Raw genomic sequence first — 22,803 nt, 5'->3', positions numbered from 1 at the left:
TTTTACAATACAGTTATACTTATTTGGGTCATATTTTACAATACAGTTATACTTATTTGGGTCATATTTTACAATACAGTTATACTTATTAGGGTCATATTTTACAATAATGTAAACAGTTATACTTATTTGGGTCATATTTTACAATACAGTTCTACTTATTTGGGTCATGTGTTTACAATACATTTATACTTATTTGGGTCATATTTTACAATACAGTTATACTTATTTGGGTCATATTTTACAATACAGTTATACTTATTTGGGTCATATTTTACAATACAGTTCTACTTATTTGGGTCATGTGTTTACAATACATTTATACTTATCTGGGTCATATTTTACAATACAGTTATACTTATTTGGGTCATATTTTACAATACAGTTATACTTATTTGGATCATATTTTACAATACATTTATACTTATTTGGGTCATATTTTACAATACAGTTATACTTATTTGGGTCATATTTTACAATACATTTATACTTATTTGGGTCATATTTTACAATACAGTTATACCTATTTGGGTCATATTTTACAATACAGTTATACTTATTTGGGTCATATTTTACAATACAGTTATACTTATTTGGGTCATATTTTACAATACAGTTATACTTATTTGGGTCATATTTTACAATACAGTTATACTTATTTGGGTCATATTTTGTGATTCAGTTTATCAGATGAAGAATATGTTATGAGACATACAGATTTTTTTAATACTCAAACAAACATGCTTTTATGTAAATGAGAAATTGTTTTGTGAATTTCAAAATTAGATTATTCAATTCTTATTGATGCACGATGCATTGCATATATTGGTGGACAAACTACAGTGAATGTTTGACAAGAAAATTCACTGGTTATAAAAATGGTCTTCGTTGTTATCTTCCAAGATGGAACAATTATCATGTTTTTAACAAAAATATATTTAATTTTGACAACTTAAAGAGAAAGTTTGTGTTTTTAATGAGGATAACAATATTAGGAATTCTTCCTGAAACCTCTGTGGGACTATAATGATATTCATTTCAATTTTCAAGTTACAGAAAGATGGAAACATTTTCTTTTTACCATAATTCTACTCTTAACAACGACAGACACATTCAGCAACTGTACGTGTATCTTCATATACAGGTATGATAAGATAAGAATTCTTTATTTCAGACTAGACTGTCATACATCTAAATTAAAAGTATAAATGTATTTTTTTAAAAACACCTAGAAAGATTTTATACTTTAATTTATAACTTCTAAAACAAAGATTTTTTTATCTTACATGTATTTATAGTTTTTAGGATATGATTTATTATTTTAAATGTACTTAATAGTTTTGAAAGGATTTATTTACTTAAATATACTTAATGTTTTTAGAATATGTCTCATTAATTTTCTGTGAAGACATTCATTTTTCTTTAATATTTGTTTGGCATGGGCTTCAAACTTTCAGAAGCTGTATATATCTTTCTGGTCTTAGCAGGGTGAATAAAGCGACAGCAGAGTACAATGTTGCTGTCTGAATGATTCCTGTTTGCTGTACTTACATATGACTATCAGTGTTGTTTGAAGACTCTGAGATCTACCAGTAACGCCGTTGGACACAGTACATGTATAGTTGTCTGCATCACTCTTGCCAATGCTGTCTATCATCAAGGTCTGGTCGGGTTTGAGATATCCAGGAACTGACCCTCTCCTCCATTGGAAACTACAGATAGGGTTACAGTCTGCTGTACAATGTATAATGACTGAGTGGTTTTCTATGGCCTTGATAATCCCAACAGAGGGGTTAAGCTGAGCATCGTCTGGGCCATCTGAAATTATGACACAATCATCAGCTCACAAGCTCAAACAAAAAGAAAACATTAAGCACACCATAGCTTGATCATCTTTATTAAACACAAACAGGACATATGAGACATATTGACTGGACTTCCTGTGGTGCAAAAGGTTTATCAATTGTTTGTACTGTGGACTTCTTGAGACACAAAAGAAGGTTTATTGTTTGTACTGTGGACTTCCTGAGGTGCACAAGAAGGTTTATTAATTGTTTGTACCGTGGAATTCTTGAGGTGCAAAAGAAGGTTTATTAATTGTTTGTACTGTAGACATCTTGAGGTGCAAAAGAGGGTTTATTAATTGTTTGTACTGTGGACTTCCTGAGGTGCACAAGAAGGTTTATTAATTGTTTGTACTGTAGAATTCTTGAGGTGCAAAAGGTTTATTAATTGTTTGTACTGTGGATTTCTTGAGGTGCAAAAGAAGGTTTATTAATTGTTTGTACTGTAGACATCTTGAGGTGCAAAAGAGGGTTTATTAATTGTTTGTACTGTGGACTTCTTGAGGTGCAAAAAAGGTTTATTAATTGTTTGTACTGTGGACTTCTTGACGTGCAAAAGAAGGTTTATTAATTGTCTGTACTGTGGACTTCTTGAGGTGCAAAAGGTTTATATAGTGTTTTGCACTTTTTGCAATTTTACCCACATTCAGAACCTTGATGTACCTTTTCTTTACCTAACCAAAAAGTCAATAAAATTTAAATGAATAAAAAAAACATGTTCTATACATCAATTGATTCATTAACTTTTTTTATTTGATTTTGACTTGAAAGCCTTATGTTTGCTTCATTGAAGCTAATTTAATAACTAAAGGAATGGCAAGCAATTTATTCAAGTAAACATTCATCCAACTCACCAGCATCCCTCCTCTTCCTTATAATGCAGACTAGCCTAAAGTCAAACCAAGAGTTCATCAAGGAATTGTTACTCTATCGGCCAACATGAATGCCAGGAATGCAAAATAAGACCATTTCTTCTTTCTTCTTTTTAATTGCAAGGTCTAGAAACTATCTCTTGTATTCTTGACAAATAAGATTTCCAAGATGACCACCACAGTGGCCATATTGCATGTAAGATCGAGTCCAGTTGAATTTATACTGATAGTGATATCATTAATTATATGAATTCAGATAATGCATATCATTCATCTCAAAACTTAGAATTCTCTCAAAATCAGTGGCTTATGAAAAAAAGTCTCAAAATTTGCCATCTGCGTATCCATTATATATTTCCAAAACAAGACATTATAAAATTACTTCTCTGAGGAATTGATAGTTTTGCATTCAGTGATACCTTCTTTCATGAACTTTTTCATGGTAATACAATTCTTAACTAAAGTTTTCAAAGAAAAGTCGAATTTTTTCAAAAGGGTGGTGGACTTTTTGTTTACATTAAGAATGGCATTTCTCTCAAACCTTGATATGATCTTGAGGAAATTTGTATGGAAATAATCTGGCTATAAAGACATAATGTCCAAAAACCATTTGTATTAGGCTGCATATAGACCACCAAACACTGACAATACTTGGTATACTTTATTTCAAAATACACTTTAAACTCTGTATAAACAAAACATAGAAGTCTGTTTAGTGAGTGACTTCAATAACAATATGCTTTATGAAACCAGTCAAAGCTGGATTAAAACCATGAATTACATGAATTATCAACAGCTAGTTCATGTACCCACTAGGATAACAAAAGTTCCAGCCCGAAGACGTATGCAACTGACTGAAACATCCTGAAATTGACCTATCTAAAAGTTTATCAAATCCCTGTTTTCCCTTGAATTTAAAGGAGACCAGAAATCAAAATTTTCCTTCTACGTATGTAATTCTCTACAGATTTTAATTCGACTGACATGTTTATAAATTAAATATCGTAAGCGGGTAGTGATTTTATTGCATGGAAGATACCACGATTCCGTAAATTGCCGAGTTTTTCCGAGTTTTAATGAGACGACAGATCACGTGGTACCGTGACGCAATACTAGCCAGTCCTCGAATACAAACATGAACATTGGCGAGCGAGGCAGACGGAAGGACACCACATTTGGGTTGCACATTCAAAACTTGAATCTGCAGTCTGATATAACAGCTTATGTACTGTACTGGTCAGTGTTAAAAGAATTCTTTTAGGCACAGGCCCCGGGCTGGTGACTTAAATAAACTCAAGCCCTGACTGAAATTCTACAAGCCCGGACAGTTCATACCTGTCAACTCTCAAGCCGGGAGAAAAACCTTGTGATTTTGGGGGTATTTCCTCATCTACATCCCGATCTCGTAATATCTCTAAATTTTTCGCAGCGATGTCCCGATAATTACATTATGTCTGTCAATTTTCATTTGTCAGAACAAGAAAAAACCAACCCCAAACCGTTTATAAATAGATATGACCTATGCAATCCACAGTCTAATCTGCCACACTGCAGACATCGTAGTGATATGACTGAAAAAATTGTTAAAGCTACGTTAAAAATTCAAATCACACGCACACACGTCTAAATCCGGCACTGGAGGAAATAATTAATATCCCAAAAAGTTTTTTTTTTTTTTCTTTTTTTCTTCTTCAGTAAATAGAACGTGAAAATTAAACATTATTCAAGTAAATTTCAGATGTTTTTAAACAACTACAACGGTACTTTAGTATAACAAAATTAAAAGAATACAATTGTCACCAATTAGCTTAAATGAATGATCACTGTGAAATTTTCTCTGCAAACAAAATCGCATCTCCATTTCCGCCAAAGAAACTTGGCCAGTTAACACCTAACATTCCTCCACCGTATATGTAAAGTTTAATTACCATAATTAAATTAAAAGGAATAAAACAAAATATACCATGCAGTATATGTGGCCCTAAAGAACTAATTCTGAATAAACATTTTGTTCAGCAAACAGTGTTACATGCATTAAGACTTAAACCTGAAGTCCATGGCATCGTAAGTAACAACAAAATAGGCATCGTTTATTTTGGCAATCAATTGCTGGTGCTTACACACACACACACACTGTCGAACAGGGTTTCTTTGAAGTATGTCCGAAGGGCAGTCCTTTTCACAAGATCAATGCAAGGATGGAGTATGTTCATTAGTCACATCGGCTTTATTGTTTGCGTACATAAATCAGAACTTTAGCTATTTTGCAATTTAGCCAGAGCTGACCAGAATATGCAAAATAGGCTTGTCCTGGGGGAATAATAAGGCGTATCACATGGAGAAAAGGTACGTCCCATGGGCGCTCGCACATTGGGGTAAGGGGTTGGGTCAATAGTCCCCCCCCACAGCCAGTTTCTATTGTCAGCCATTTAATGTGAAACTTTGACCTCTTTTCTTTTAATCGCTACTATTTAAACTGCCCAAGGAATAGTTTTATATCAGTTCCAATCATTACAGATTACCGTTTATACATATTACATGTATACAATGATTTTTTTTAAATTTGTAATTTTTATAAGATTACTGAAAATTGTGTTTTCTCGAAACACGACAGGTATTGAATATTATTTTTGGCAAAGCCTCCATTTAATTAAAATCAAATCTAAATTTCACCTTGAACAGTAGTGATTTGATTTAGATTGTGCCGTGTTAAGGCATGTATGTCAACATCTTGAAAATACATTTACTAATTTCACCAGCCCGATCAAAGTTTCCTCAGGCAAACAATTTTTGTTTCGACAAGCCTGACGGGCACCTCATTTTGAACACAGGATGGGCCGGAACTAAAACCAGAGGGGCCCAGGGTGTCGGGTTATCCGATTTAATTTTAACACTGCTGGTGTAGATCAAAGATCTGTGAATTGATTGTTGCATTTCGTGGTCACTTACTCGGCCTTCTGCCTATTTTCGTAACTCGCACGTTCAACACTTTTCCCAGGACTTAAAATATTCAACGTTATGTCTGGAACAGCGCCAACTTTTTGTCTAGGCCTAGCATTTGCGTATCCTTGAGCTGCCATTTTTTTAGAATCCCTCTCGTAACAGTTCTTTGAGAAATGTAACGAGCACATAGGGCTGTATGGTGTTGCTTTGAAATCGACACGTTTGTAATAATGTATCCATTCTTTCATTATGCCTTTATCTTTCGGAAAAGAAAAAAAAAATGTTGTCCACTGGCTTTTCTTAATGTTTTATTACACCCGTAAGCAACGCAAACGGTATTGTCTTTTACTCTGGCAACTCTCACTTGGGCTGCTGGAGTCGCTACTATGACGTCACATCCCGAAAGTAACCGAATAGGCGCGGAAATTTTGCATACGAGGTCACGGAAATTCAGCTCCTAGAAGATAGGCCAATATTTTAATATTGGCATTTCGGTCTCAGATGATACTTCAGAATAAGGTTTACTGCTATAGTACCTTTATTATTATTCAATATTTCCATTGGTTTCTGGTCTCCTTTAAGCAATTTATCTGCAACAGTACAGATATTTTCCTGGTTGGAGACAAACCCATTCTTCTTCACAATTTTCGACTGACAGGTAGAATTGGAAACCTGAATCATAATTAAGCCCTCTTAATGTCCACTTTTGGTATGATTAACTGACTGAGACTAGTGTAAACTTAAATTTGTTATTTTATTTTTTTATGTTTGAAAGGTCAAATGTATGTAATTTGATCACAGGTTAAGATGACTGACATTGAGTTATGACACTATTGAGGTATAGATGCTTTCAACATGAAAAAAATAATTCCAAAAAGCATGTATTTTTAATGGCTGCTATCTCATTTCCTGTAGTAGAAATTCTCCTAGCTCACATATAAGGTGAAGGTCAATAAAAAATAAAAGCAATGCATAAACTTAATTCGAACTAAACCAAGTAATAATTTGACCAGCTGTATACTTGACAATTTTGATACAATCATCTGAAAATTAGTAAAACGAATCTTCACTACTTACACTTCACATCAATGACATGTTCACTGCTTTGAACTGACTTCACTAGTGAATCCTCATATACAACACAAGTTAGCCTGCCACTGTTGTCTTGTCTTGTAAGACTGGCAATGGTCAGTTCTGTTCCTTGGACCTTATAGCGTCCTCCTGTTGTAATAAGCTGGTCATTTACTTTCCACTCTGACATCATAGTCAGGCCATGGTCAGGAGGTACACTGTTGGACACAGAGGAACAATTCAGGTGGTAGTCAGATCCCAATACAGAACTGGAGAGTGTAATTATCTGAGGCTTGGATGGAGAAGCTAAATGAAAGTTAACAGTTTATATATCAATACAGAACTCTTGATTAACTGCAATAAGCTCAACTTAAAAAAGTTAAATCTTGTCTGATTCTGGAAGAGGTCATGATTTTTATGATGACCACATTAATGACAATTTACATTTCCAAATAAGAGTACCATATATAGTACATATGACCTTCTTATGACCTTTTCTTAACTAATGTCCTTGACCTTTAGCTAGGGACTTCACTATAGTCTGATAAGTGTGGACCTGGATTTATGTCTATCTTTATTGAGTCTATTACTACGGTGCATGCCTGTAGATTGCATAGGAGATATAAATAGGTCTTGACAAGTCCCAAAATCAAATCATAATAATGAACCCATTTACAATTTTGGAGTGATTTCCCATGGAGGGGGACAGTCACATGGGTTCTGTTGTGACATGGGGTATTGTGACATAAGCCATGTAACAAGTAGGAACATATTACAACGTATGGGTGTATATAAGGAAACAGAGGTGAACAGTTAATTCATTTCTATCTCCTATGTCCTTATTTTAATATCACTCTGTAGATGTGTTTAATGTTGTGTTTAGATATAATTTACAAGGAAACATTTGTTTGGATTATTCATTGGAATTACAAAGTACTCACTGGCTCTGGACTAAAATAGTCTGAGATTTTTGTAAATTTATTCAAAGGAGATCTGACCAATGCTATTGTGGTACAGTAGGACCATTGGTACATCAGCACACTCAAGGACATGTAACTCATTCAGAACATTTGATTCATTTCAACTTGTGTAAAATGTTTTGGATTATTTTTTATTTAATTCATATCAATGTAAGCTTCTCTTCAATTTTCATTTAATAATTTAGAGATTTAAACTAGTTTTCAAATTTTACAAAACTTATTCGTTTCACTTCGCTGTGTTACTTAGTTTATGACCACAGCAAGAAACACCTGCATCAAGTTTCATCAAATGTCAGTATCATTTGTTGTGACCTTGCCCTTGAAGCAGAGGGCACATGAAAACACAAGATTCTGTCATGTCAAGAAGAGTCAAAGCTAGAGTTTATTAAAGAATCCTTATTGGTTAAAAACTAATATTGATACATGAACAGAGGTCAATGTTTTCTATTATTCCTTGTTGTCTCCTTAATGTGGATGGTGGGGCTTTGGATAATGCATTTGTACATAAAATACTGTTGAGTCATGACATATAATGTTTGGACATAGTACTTGTACATAAAATGCTGCTGAGTGATGACATTTAATGTGTTTAAATGTTATTAAATGTATTTAATCACTTAAAAGTTACACTTCTGGTAATGATTTTGCTTGCCGTGACATTGAACTTTGGCTAATGGGTTATGACTATAGCATGCATCACAACGACTGTCCATAAAGTATGACAATAGTAAGGATCACAATGACTGTCCATACAGTATGACTATGGTATGCATCACAACGACTGTCCATAAAGTATGACTATAGTAAGGATCACACAACGACTGTCCATACAGTATGACTATGGTATGCATCACAACGACTGTCCACAAGGTATGACTATGGTATGCATCACAACGACTGTCCATAAAGTATGACTATGGTATGCATCACAACGACTGTCCATAAAGTATGACTATAGTATGCATCACAATGACTGTCCATAAAGTATGACTATAGTAAGGATCACAATGACTGTCCATAAAGTATGACTATCGTAAGGATCACAATGACTGTCCATAAAGTATGACTATGGTATGCATCACAACGACTGTCCATAAAGTATGACTATGGTATGCATCACAATGGCTGTCCATAAAGTATGACTATAGTAAGGATCACAATGACTGTCCATAAAGTATGACTATAGTATGCATCACAACGACTGTCCATAAAGTATGACTATGGTATGCATCACAATGACTGTCCATAAAGTATGACTATAGTATGCATCACAATGACTGTCCATAAAGTATGACTATAGTATGCATCACAATGACTGTCCATAAAGTATGACTATAGTAAGGATCACAATGACTGTCCATAAAGTATGACTATAGTAAGGATCACAATGACTGTCCATAAAGTATGACTATGGTATGCATCACAACGACTGTCCATAAAGTATGACTATGGTATGCATCACAATAGCTGTCCATAAAGTATGACTACAGTAAGGATCACAATGACTGTCCATAAAGTATGACTATAGTATGCATCACAACGACTGTCCATAAAGTATGACTATGGTATGCATCACAACGACTGTCCATAAAGTATGACTATAGTATGCATCACAATGACTGTCCATAAAGTATGACTATAGTAAGGATCACAATGACTGTCCATAAAGTATCACTATAGTAAGGATCACAATGACTGTCCATAAAGTGTGACTATAGTAAGGATCACAATGACTGTCCATAAAGTATGACTATGGTATGCATCACAACAACTGTCCATAAAGTATGACTATGGTATGCATCACAACGACTGTCCATAAAGTATGACTATGGTATGCATCACAATGGCTGTCCATAAAGTATGACTATAGTAAGGATCACAATGACTGTCCATAAAGTATGACTATAGTATGCATCACAATGGCTGTCCATAAAGTATGACTATAGTAAGGATCACAATGACTGTCCATACAGTATGACTATGGTATGCATCACAACGACTGTCCACAAAGTATGACTATGGTATGCATCACAACGACTGTCCATAAAGTATGACTATGGTATGCATCACAACGACTGTCCATAAAGTATGACTATAGCATGCATCACAATGACTATCCACAAAGTGAAACTATGGTATGCATCACAACGACTGTCCATAAAGTATGGCTATGGTATGCATAACAATGACTATCCACAAAGTATGACTATAGTATGCATCACAATGACTATCCACAAAGTATGACTATGGTATGCATAACAACGACTATCCACAAAGTATGACTATGGTATGCATCACAGGGACATTCGCCTTCAGCTAATGGGTTATGACTATGGTATGCATCACAATGACTGTCCATAAAGTATGACTATGGTATGCATCACAATGACTATCAACAAAGTAATGCTATGGTATGCGTCACAACGACTGTCCATAAAGTATGACTATGATATGCATAACAACAACTATCCACAAGAATGACTATGGTATGGATCACAAGGACTGTCCACAAAGTATGACTATGGTATGCATTACAACGACTGTCCATAAAGTATGACTATGGTATGCATCACAGCGACTGTCCATAAAGTATGACTATGGTATGCATCACAACGACTGTCCATAAAGTATGACTACTGTATGCATCACAATGACTGTCCATAAAGTATGACAATGGTATGCATCACAACGAATGTCCATAAAGTTTCATTAAAAATGTACTCCAGATAAGGATACAAGTCACAGAATTATAAACAATATTTAGCTGGCTAAGTTTCACTGAAACATCCAGGTTCAAATATTATTATAGACGAGACAATGATACAAGTAGCAGAATTACATTTACCTTACTGTGATATTTAAGCAGGGGCATGGCTATGATGTGTGACATGATACGTAACTTACTAATGTTTCATTAAAGTGTCTTTTGTGATTCAAAAGTTTTTTTGTAAAGTAATTTCTTTCTGGACAGAATGAATATATTCTTAAATATGTGATCTGCATAATGCTGGGTGAAATTTTTGGTACATCCAGTTTTCAGTAACTTTATATAAACTGAGCAGGAGCTTTATAACTGAGATTGAAAGCAAGAACCCCTTGAAGGGACTGGAACTCCACTGTCCAGAAAGAATTAACAGGAATTCAAGAAGACACTATTTCTACCTTAAAATTTTTAACTGGTGAGTTGTGCAACCATTTCTATATTCATCTGTGACAAGATTTTTACATAAGCCAATGTGTCAGCCATACTGGATGTTAGATCAGCACCATTTTCATTTCAAAACCAGACATGCCATTCAAAGACTTTTGGTGAAATCACATGACAATCAGAATAGTGATAACATCATGACATCCATATTTCATACAGAACTGGTGTCATTTACATTTATGACCAACAAGATAGCATATTATGTCCTTTGGTGAAAACTCTATCAAAATGACCATCAATTCTAGAGAAGTAATGATAATAACAAAATTTTCAAGATAGCTGCCATGTTGGCAATAATGGATGTCAGATTGGCATAATTTTCATTTAGAACCAACTAGACACCATAAGAACTCTTCTGCTGAAAGCTCATATTGAAATGATTTTCCAGTGATAACAAGATGTACAAATCAAACTGATGCAATGGAGGCCATACAGGAGGTAAGATCAGCACTAATTTGTATTAGCTTTTAATGATTCATTTGCCAATCTGTCAGCATCTTTTCAATTGTTTTTCTGGGTAAGCTATTTTCATAACTATATTTTCCTTCTTTCTTTCCATTGAACAGAATTTGAAACAAATCTTTCTTAACACTCTCATATAAATACAGTAGAACTGGTCTTGAAAGACCACCTCTTTTGCCAAAAAAGTATGGTCTCTCAAGACAGGTAAGAGATCTCTTATAACAGGTCACAATGCTATTTTCTTGGCATCCGTCCGTCTACGAGAGATGATGGCATAGCTCCAAAGTACGCTTTTGCTTATCCTTCTTTTCAGCTCTTTTTTCAGCTTGCTTTATTCTTCTCTTTTCCTCTGCGTTTTGAACTCCCTGCCTGACAGCTAGACGCCAGCTGGAACGGTTGTTTGCACAGCTCTCCCAGTCGTTGACATTAATGTTTGCTGTCTTCATATCCTTCTTGCAAACATCTTTGTAGCGCAGATGTGGTCGTCCAGTTGGTCGTGCACCTTCTGCTAACTCCCCATATAACAGGTCCTTGGGAATGCGACCTGGGTCCATTCTCTTGACATGGCCGAGCCAGCGAAGGCGCCTCTCGCTGAGTATGGAGAACATGCTGTTCATGTTGGCGCATTCTAGAACCTCTGTGTTGGGTACTTTGTCCTGCCACTGGATGTGCAGAATGCGCCGCAGACATCTCAGGTGGAAGCTGTTGAGTTTCCTCTCGTGTCTTGCATAGGTGGTCCATGTTTCGCTGCTGTAGAGAAGTGAGCTGAGCACGCATGCTTGGTAGACACGCAGTTTGGTCTTCTCTGTGAGGTTGGGGTTGTTCCAGACCCTCTGGTTAAGTCTGGCCATCACTGCTGTTGCCTTGGCAATCCTGCCGCCCACCTCAGAATCAATGGAAAGTGAGCTGGAGATGTTAGACCCGAGGTATGTGAAGTTCTCGACAACTTCCAAATTGTACCCATCGATGGAGACAGAGGGAGGGGAGTCTGTGTCCTGTGCCATGACATTTGTTTTCTTCAAACTGATGGTCAGTCCAAATTCCTTACATGCATGGGAGAGGCAGCATACCAGCTGCTGAAGTCCATCTTCCGTGTGTGATGTCAAGGCTGCATCGTCGGCAAAGAGCAATTCACGGATGAGTACCTTTGTGACTTTAGTCTTAGCACGGAGATGTGAGATGTTGAACAGCTTGCCATCAGCCCTGGTATGGATGTACACTCCCTCGCTGCAGTCCTTGAATGCGTACTGGAGAAGCATGGAGAAGAAGATGGCAAAGAGCGTCGGTGCAAGGACACAGCCTTGTTTGACTCCGCTAACGACTGGGAATGCTTCAGATGTTGCGCCATTGAAGCACACTGTGCTGTGCATGTTCTCGTGGAATGACATAATGACAGCAAGCAGACGTGGGGGGCAGCCGATCTTCTGCAGGAGTCTGAAGAGTCCACTCCGACTAACCATGTCAAACGCCTTCGTCAGGTCTATGAAGGCAATGTAGAGGGGCATCCGCTGCTCGCGACACTTCTCCTGCAGCTGACGTAGTGAGAAGATCATGTCTACAGTTGACCTGCCGGCTCGAAATCCACACTGGGATTCTGGGTAGAAGCGGGAGGCTAGGATCTGCAAGCGTGCCAAGGCAACACGGGCGAAGGCCTTTCCGACGATGCTGAGGAGGGAGATGCCCCGATAGTTGTTGCAGTCACTACGGTCTCCTTTGTTTTTGTACAAAGTGACGATGTTGGCATCACGCATGTCCTGTGGGATGTATCCCTGTTCCCAGCAAAGGCAGAGGAGTGTGTGTAGGGGCTGGAGCAGTGCTGGTTTTCCGCTCTTGAGGACTTCAGGCGGAATGCCGTCACTTCCAGGAGCATTCCCACAGGCAAGGCAATCGATGGCTTTTCCGAGCTCTTCCAGGGTGGGCTGTGTGTCTAGCTCCTCCATGACAGGCAGGTCTGGAATGGCGTCCAGGGCAGTTCCAGTGACATTGTTTTGGGTTGCATATAGCTCGAGATAGTGCTCAACCCATCGCTGCAGTTGTTTCCCCTGGTCTGTGATGACTTCGCCCGTCTTGGACTTGAGGGGGGCGGTCTTGTAGCTGGGGGGGCCTGTCGCTTTTTTGATACCCTCATACATTCCTCTTGTATCCCCGGTGTCAGCAGCTGTCTGTATACTGTTGCAAAGGTTCAGCCAGTAGGTGTTGGCACAGCGGCGGGCGGTCTTCTGGGCATTATTCCTTGCAATCCTGAGGGCTTGTAGTGTTCTGGGGCTAGGTGCAGCCTTGTATGCCAGGAGGGCTTTCCTCTTTGCCTCAGTCACGGGCTCCATCTCCTCCCAGTTTGCCTCATACCAGTCGACATTCTTTCGCTCCCTCTTCCCGTAAGCTGTGATGGCTGAATTGTACACAGAGTCACGGATATGGGACCACTTGGAATCAATGGTGTCATCAGGTGTCACTTTGGTGAGGGCTTCCTTCAGTTTGCTGATGAACTGCTGTGTTTTCTCTGGGTTGCTTGCACAGTAGGTGTTGATACGTGGGTGACCCTTCTTCTTGGCGTGGTGCAGCTTCTTGGGTAATATTCGCACCTTGCTGGCCATGAGGGAATGGTCCGTGTCACAATCGGCACTGTGGTAGCTGCGGGTAAGGAGGACATTGGCCAGTTCTGCATGCCTGGTGATGACGAGGTCCAACTGGTGCCAGTGGCGTGAACGTGGGTGTCTCCACGACACCTGGTGGATCTCCTTGCATTTGAAGAAAGTGTTTGTCACACATAGGCTGTGGGAGCAGCACATCTCCAGCAGTCGCTGACCATTCTCGTTGATCTTGCCCCTTCCGTAAAAGCCGAGACAGGTGGACCAGGCCTCATGGTCAGCTCCCACTCTAGCATTGAAGTCTCCTAGTAAGTAAAGGCTTTCATTGTTGGGGATACTGGATATTGCCTGATCCAGAGCCTCATAAAACTTGTCTTTCTCCTCGTAGGTGGAGTAGAGGGTTGGGGCGTACACACTGAAGATGTTGACCGGGCCTAAGGATGTTGACAGCCGGAGGGCAAGGATTCTCTCAGTACCTGATGATGGAGGTTCAATGAAGGCGATTAGCGTGTTCTTGACGGCAAAGCCTACACCATGCTGCCTAGGTTCATCCAAGGGTTTCCCCTGCCAAAAGAATGTGTAATTGGCTTCCCTGATGGTGCCTCTGTCAGCCAGTCGGGTCTCCTGGAGGCAGGCAATGTCGATGTTCAGTCGGGAGAGTTCTCTGTCAATGACGGCAGTCTTCCGTACATCGTCGATCTGCTGTAGGTCAGTGGTCAATCCAGGACACATGGTCCTGATGTTCCAGTTGCAAAACGAAGAGTTGGAGTCTTTTTATTTCTTCTTTTAGTCTTTCCTGGTGCAGAGTTTTGTGGCCCACTTGTCGAGATGGTTCTCTAAGCTCCACGCACCCAGTGAAGCAGGCAGGCCATGGCGGGCAGCACCTTACTGACTGGGGGCTGCCCAGCTTGAGGCGGGCGGTAGCTGTCCAGTGAGACCTGATGATCTCTCCCACCGTCAGAAGTAACCCCTGGCGCCAAGCTCTACGCCAATCGAGCTTTGACTTAGAACCGGTAAACTGCTACTTCTCGTGTTGTGCCGACGCCGTACGACGATGCTGGAGTGTCCTCTCCAGTGGAGCTATGAAGCCTGGGCAGGGTGGTATGGAGAATCAGCTGTTGCCCATGCAGCAGATCCCCCCTCTCCACGCAGCTGGTGTGCCCAAGGGAACGACGAATGCCGATACAGCTTGGCACCAACGGCGTCGCAGGAGTTGCCGGAATGACGTTGAAGTCAATGTCATACCGCCTTAGGGACTCCATCTCCGGATTTTCTGTCGGGCTTTACTCCCTTAGCCTTTCCCATGAGTGGGTATTGCCACAAGGCAGCAGAGGTTTGGAATCGGAGTTTTCCTTCTCCTAGATGAGCTACCATCCAAGGTTTACGAGTCCCATCTACCCGAAGCAACTGGTTTTAAGGCGCCAGTGGGCCGCCTTCACCCCTTCTCCTGTTACCATAAATGATAATAAACAGTACAGTATGATAGATTAATGGTTAATATACAATACTTCATAATACAATAAAGGTTAATATACAATATAATGATAAAGTAAAGGCTAATAAACAGTACAGTATGATAAAGGCTAAAATACAGTATAGTATAATAAAGGCTAAAATACAGTACAGTATGATGAAGGCTAATAAACAGTACAGTATGATAAAGGCTAATAAACAGTACAGTATGATAAAGGCTAAAATACAGTACAGTATGATAAAGGCTAAAATAAATTATGTGCATTGAGAATGTGGTCTCTCAAGAAAGGTGATCTCACACAACAGTGGTCTTTCAAGACAGGTTTTTACCTTAAACAAAAAGCCACGTTACCAAATTAAACTTACAGTATCATGCCATATTGATATCAAATGCAAGTTTTTATGTTTAGCAGATATTAATGATGACAATGCTAGGAAGCTAAAAGAAAAAGTTTATCTTTTGAAAACTACTGTTCAAGACTTGTATTTAGATACCTATAATGTTTTACATAACAAAATCCAACAGTCTGGAATACTGAAAAAGACTTGGATTTAGATGCCAATAATCATGTTTCTCCATGTTGACACATCTTTTCATTCGGGATGATTCCAAGATGGCTGCCATGTTGGATATACTGTGGTCAGATGGGTACCATTTTTATTTAGGCCCAACTAGACATAACAATAAGTCTTCTGGCAAAAATCCAATATTGATGTAATTTTCATCTAATTATGGTGGGCAAATTGGATGTCAGAACGGTAAAATTTTTGTTTATGAGCATCCATTCAGCAGGAGCTGCATTAATATTTTCGAGCTGGCTACTGGTGGCCATACTAGATGCCTGAGTGGCACCATTACTATTTAAAAGAAAGAAAGTGAAAAAACTTAAAATTTAAGTAATATCAAGAAGCAATTTCCAAATTCCAAATAATCCTAAGTGTCCTATTACATGTAAAAAAATATAGAAAGTTCTGAACCAATTTCAATAGTCTTGATTGTCCTAATGTCTTGTCTCGATATACCAATGATGAATACATAACATCTTTGAATCGATTCACAAAACCCAGAAGTAAATTAACTCTTTAGTAATACCAGCAAATATTTTAAATAAAAAGTTCCTCTTGAATTATTTCTGATTTAAGCAACACATCTGTGAACTCTGATCACAAATAGATCTCAAAAGACTAGTCTAAATCAGTAATAAATTACTTTATCAAATCTCTACTTATAAACATTTTAATTTGACCAACATCATGAAGTAATCCAAAAGAAAAACCTCCATTTAACTGTAACCAAGACTGGCCTTGAAATCAAATTTTAGTACACATTCTGTATACTACCAAAAATACAACCTACCATCACAGACAACAATTAAGAACAAAACATAGATTATAAGTAACACCATTTTTATTTACGACCAACAAGACAGTTTGGGTGAAATGATGTATTGATATATTCACCATATCAATACTCGTATCAATACAAGAGATAAAGAGTCGATACAAAATGATATTCATCCTATGCAAGTTACTTTAATATTCAGCAGTCATGAATAATTGTTAATCATTTGCCCTTTTTTTCATTAAAATGAGAATTTGTGTGACCTAGCAGTAGTAGGCACGTGCATTTATTTATGACAGTAACAAAAGACAACCATTAACATCAACAACTCAAGTTCTTCACATTAGCAAACACAAGGTGACTAACATGGTTTGAAATCTGCCTCCCACCACCACTAGCATCAATTCCATGGTATTATCATATAGGGACAGACAACGGACTTGTCCTCTATAAGACTTTCCTAGTATGAGGAAAAACACTTTCTTCTCTTTTGAGAATAACACTATCATGAATTCCAAATTTATGTGAAGACATGACACTGGCAATAAAAAGTTTTAAAAGATCATGAACACTAGTGACTATTTCTGATTACCTTTTGTATCGGCTTGTTACTGCTGGTAATTACAGATTCTATGTTTTTCACTGAGTTTTTATACAACTTTAATAAATGGGTTTATATCAAGAGGATCACAAATAATTTTTATGAGCAATACACTATCAATATTAATTATATCCCTATCTTTAGAAAGAATCTTGACAGGTTTAATCAGAATGATAAAAAGTTTGGAAGAAAGTTTACAAAGGTGTGAATCAGACATATTATTTCTGCCGTTTGATGAAAAAGTAATAAGTATTACCTTTCACAATTAATGTTTGCTCTCCTCCAGGTGGAATACCTGTTTCACTGGCAGTATATGTCCCAGCATCTCCTAATGTAACATTTCTCAAGATGAAAGAGATCTGGTTTTCTATCGTGTTTCCTGTGAACTCAAACCGGTCTGCTACATCCCTAAACAGTGTGCCCTTTACCCGCATTATTATCACACCATTCTTCAGTATGGTGATTAATGAATCCCTGTCAGGATATGGATCTAGTTGCATACTAAAACTGGCATTCCATCCCACAATTGTCTGTACTGGAGATGTAACTGTAAAACAAAAAACATGCAAAATATGTTCACAATAAAAACCAGAGAGAACTATTAAAAACTAAATTATCTTAACAGCTGCATCACGATTGATTTACATCAAGCAATAGCTATATTAATAAAGAGATTTAATCCATTTACTGCCATTCATTCAGTCTCATCTTCTCATTTTACTGAGGAAAAATTAGTAAACAAGACACAACAATAAAAACAGAGCAATTTACTGTCATCATCAATGATTCAGTGTAGCAAAGTCTAAAGACATTAGTGATGGCAATCTTTTCTTAGATCATGTTATACCATAAGTAGTATCAGCAATGGTAGGTCTTGGAATAACTAATCCATCCCAACCCCACATCTCTAGTTAGCCCCTTAGCACAAACATTAAAAAGCTTATGAACTCGCTTCATGTCACTGGGGCACTGTCACTGATATATGGGGCATTGTGACTGATATGTGGGGACTTGTCATTGATATCTTAAGGTACGGCTGAAATAGGACATGAACTCAGATGAGACCCATGAGTATAAAAACCATGTCATGTGACAAACCTTGTCATGTACAGCAATCTGGAAAAGATTATTAGCATGCATCAGATGCATGAGATTAAGGACTTGCTTTATGAAGCATTGTCACTGTTTTATGGGACATTGTCAATGTTTTATGGGACACTGTCACTGTTTTATGGGATATTGTCACTGTTTTATGGGACATTGTCACTGTTTTGGTGGCGCTATACAGTTTCGCATTTTGCATAGGTTAGGATTTTAAAGAAAAAGAATGTCCCCGGCTTTCCTCACTGGTTATACTGGCTATTTAAAAAAGACCTTGTATATCTTAGGTATAATGCAAAGAACCTTTAATTCCCTTTATGTTGGTGTATGATTGATGGGTGTACTATGGGTTATAGAGTATACAGCTTGGCCTTACTTCAAATGTGCACCTTTCAAAAAAGTGCTAGCTCTACTTGGTCATTTTCACTTCCTGAACTTCAGAGGTAAATTGTATAAAAAAGAGCCGATAACTTTTTTTACATTTTATATATTTGGTAATTCATTCATTGCACTTTCAGAAGCTGGTATTGTCTAGTCTGGCAAAATTCATTTTCCCTATTTTAATAGCTGCTATGTATAGACTACTTTAGACTAATTCAGACTGATTTTTTAACACAAGGGAGCAGTCATTTTAGTTATCAGTGTGCTTAAATCATGTAAAATTTCCAAAAGTACAATATCCAAAAGAAATATCATCCACATTACATTAATGTAGCATAGAGGTATGCAAACATTCTCTCCACTGTGCATGTTTTAGATGCGAACTACTTCACCTTACATACATCACTCTCTCAAAAGTACATATTATCTGGTGAGCGCCACCTTTATGGGGCATTGTCAATGTTTTATGGGACATTGTCATGTCACTGTTTTGGTGGCGCTCAGCAGATAATACGTACTACAAGAGTTTTACTAAGGTGTTTGGTAACAAAGACTACAAGAGTTTTACTAAGGGGTTTGGTAACAAAGGCTATAAGAGTTTTACTAAGGTGTTTGGTAACAAAGACTACAAGAGTTTTACTAAGGGGTTTGGTAACAAAGGCTATAAGAGTTTTACTAAGGTGTTTGGTAACAAAGGCTACAAGAGTTTTACTAAGGGGTTTGGTAACAAAGGCTAAAGGAGTTTTACTAAGGTGTTTGGTATCAAAGACTACAGGAGTTTTACTAAGGTGTTTGGTAACAAAGACTACAAGAGTTTATCTAAGGGGTACGGTAACAAAGACTACAAGAGTTTTACTAAGGGGTTCGGTAACAAAGGCTACAGAGTTTTACTAAGTTGTTTGGTAACAAAGACTACAAGAGTTTTACTAAGGGGTTTGGTAACAAAGGCTATAAGAGTTTTACTAAGGTGTTTGGTAACAAAGACTACAAGAGTTTTACTAAGGGGTTTGGTAACAAAGACTACAAGAGTTTTACTAAGGTGTTTGGTAACAAAGGCTAAAAGAGTTTTACTAAGGTGTTTGGTATCAAAGACTACAGGAGTTTTACTAAGGTGTTTGGTAACAAAGGCTACAGAGTTTTACTAAGTTGTTTGGTAACAAAGACCACAAGAGTTTTACTAAGGGGTACGGTAACAAAGGCTACAAGAGTTTTACTAAGGTGTTTGGTAACAAAGACTACAAGAGTTTATCTAAGGGGTACGGTAACAAAGACTACAAGAGTTTTACTAAGGGGTTCGGTAACAAAGGCTACAGAGTTTTACTAAGTTGTTTGGTAACAAAGACTACAAGAGTTTTACTAAGGGGTTTGGTAACAAAGGCTATAAGAGTTTTACTAAGGTGTTTGGTAACAAAGACTACAAGAGTTTTACTAAGGGGTTTGGTAACAAAGACTACAAGAGTTTTACTAAGGTGTTTGGTAACAAAGGCTAAAAGAGTTTTACTAAGGTGTTTGGTATCAAAGACTACAGGAGTTTTACTAAGGTGTTTGGTAACAAAGACTACAAGAGTTTATCTAAGGGGTACGGTAACAAAGACTACAAGAGTTTTACTAAGGGGTTCGGTAACAAAGGCTACAGAGTTTTACTAAGTTGTTTGGTAACAAAGACCACAAGAGTTTTACTAAGGGGTACGGTAACAAAGGCTACAAGAGTTTTACTAAGGTGTTTGGTAACAAAGGCTACAAGAGTTTTACTAAGGGGTTTGGTAAATCTGATGCCTAAATGACAGACACTTCATATTTTACAACTGACCAAACAGACTGCTTAAAAATCTGATTTTTTTCTTCTTCTTTTTTCTTCCAATGCATGAATTAGAAACCTGAACAGTTAAGTTGATGGGAATGGTCAGAGGAAACTCAGACTAACTGCAGATCACAAAACAGTTGAAGTACCTTATATTGTCAAACCATAGAACAAAGTTGCCTGTCAAAAGTTTCACGTTTTTGATGGAATCAATTACTTTACATAAATTATATTCATGGTAGCAGTGCAGATAGCCTTTCCAGGTGAGGTACATGATGGCCTATGCCAGGTGACAGATCTCTGTTTGGGTAGTTACTAGTATTATCAGGATAAAAAAGCAAAGATCTACATGTAATGGTCTAACGAAAGGCATGCAAGTCGTTTTTCCCAGTCCAGGTACACTGCTACTATGTGCCTAAGAATATTCAAATAGACATAGACAAATTTTATCTAACGTCAGAGTTGTATTGCCTAATAAGATAAATTAGCTTGTTTTAGCTATTTTACAATTAGTATAACAATTAATTCAACAATCAGTCATATAGTACATATGGTCATAAGTTGTTTTTTTTCAATATTATCATTTTTAAAATGTTAAAATACACAAGCTTAATGACTGGCCAATATACACTAAAGTTATTCCCTTCCCCTTAATTAATATTTTCACGATAGTTTGTGTAACTTTAGTAACATCCTTATCTGGACCCAGCCACTTTCAAGCTGGACCCAATCAATTTTTTATAAACAGTCCAAGAAAATAAAATATTAAAAAACAAATAAAAACAAAATAAAAAAGTAAACCATTCCTACATACTCAGTATTAGACTGCTCAGTTTGCCTAGTGGTTAGAGCGTCCGCCTTGGTTGAGGGAGGTCGCGAGTTCGAACCCCGAGTCGTACCAAAGACATGAAAAATAGTAACTAAGAGCTGCCTCGCTTGGCGCTTAGCATGAAGATGTTAGTATTAGGACTGGTCGGCCTGGTGTCAGGATAATGTGACTGGGTGGGACATCATGCTACACGTCTGTGGCATGATGCTCCAGTGCTAGGCAGCACTATAAAATGCCACATTGCAGACATCGTAGCGATATGACTGAAAAATTGTTAAAGCTACGTTAAAAATCCAAACCACACACACACACACACACACACACACATTATTAACAATGAGTGCTTTCTCCATCTGATTATATGTCGTGCAGTGAAAACATAACTGTAGTTTACCTTGCAGTGTTGTTGATTCATAACATTGTAAAATGAGGGCCCAAAATGCATTAAACAGACTTATGTTTTTCAGCATAGCGTCATACCGAAAGCTTCCTTTGTATCTTGAAACGTTAACTTAGCCTTGTTTCAAAGATGCCAGATATTTTATAAGTGGTGTATTACATTAAGTCCATGTGTGTTGTTTTTCTATATGTTCTTGTTTACATTTCTTCTTCGCCGATTGCAAGGCCCAGTACTCTAATCGGCGAGTCAAGCAACGGAACATTTTCTCGATACCTTTTCGTCGCTTGCTAGGGAGTTAAATGCATCGTTTTACATGACGCTAGATTTGTCTCTTGGCATCGGAGATTTGTATTGGGTGGGAGAACTCTTTATTTCATCGCCAGAGAATGAATTCGAGGGGAGTTCAAATCGGCCTCTTTTTGTTTTAAACGGGGTGTGGTCCGGGTGGTGGTTGAATAAGATGGAAAAAGACCGAGAGTATTCCGATTAGCAAAACAGAACAGTTAGGCCTTACCGAATATATTCGTATTTTGACCCTATTCCAAGCACACTTTTTTTTCAAGTAGAGGGCACTGTAATGTTTGGGTTTTGTAATGAGGAAAAGGCCAGTTTCTACAAGCACATGTTTATTCCACAGTATACAACTATATGTGTCTTGCTTGACAGACCTACATCTTGAACCCTATCTGTCAGCCTTATCTTAGGTCTCTAATATGCTGGTTCAGCAACGGGAAAGTCTATATTACTGTACAGCACTGATTCTGGAACACTACATCGCTCCTTTTTCAGATTTAAAATTGATGTTTTTAAATTGAAAATCAGTTCAATATATTTCGAACTAGTCATAATGATAATGATAATACATTTCTTAACAATAGAAATTCACATAATAGAAATTCATCAGTGC

The 22,803-nt window shown here is 37.6% G+C and overlaps 1 protein-coding gene across 1 annotated transcript in view; it reads right to left on the bottom strand.

Moving 5' to 3' along the window:
* Window positions 1-22,220, bottom strand: part of LOC149795973 (cell adhesion molecule CEACAM5-like) — a 54,603-nt gene extending 32,383 nt beyond the window's left edge. The window contains exons 1-4 of the mRNA XM_089963906.1: window positions 21,891-22,220; window positions 17,641-17,931; window positions 6,737-7,036; window positions 1,552-1,818 (exon numbers count right to left, since the gene is read on the bottom strand). Coding sequence (XP_089820032.1) covers window positions 1,552-1,818; window positions 6,737-7,036; window positions 17,641-17,931; window positions 21,891-21,966 — 934 coding nt within the window. The 5' untranslated portion in view covers window positions 21,967-22,220. The remainder of the gene's footprint in view (window positions 1-1,551; window positions 1,819-6,736; window positions 7,037-17,640; window positions 17,932-21,890) is intronic.
* Between the last annotated feature and the right edge of the window lie 583 nt (window positions 22,221-22,803).

This window comes from Sinohyriopsis cumingii, chromosome 7 (genome assembly GCF_028554795.1).
Source record: "Sinohyriopsis cumingii isolate HCF-2022 chromosome 7, ASM2855479v2, whole genome shotgun sequence".
In the NCBI taxonomy this organism is placed as follows: domain Eukaryota; kingdom Metazoa; phylum Mollusca; class Bivalvia; order Unionida; family Unionidae; genus Sinohyriopsis; species Sinohyriopsis cumingii.
This window is presented reverse-complemented; position numbering and strand designations above follow the sequence as displayed.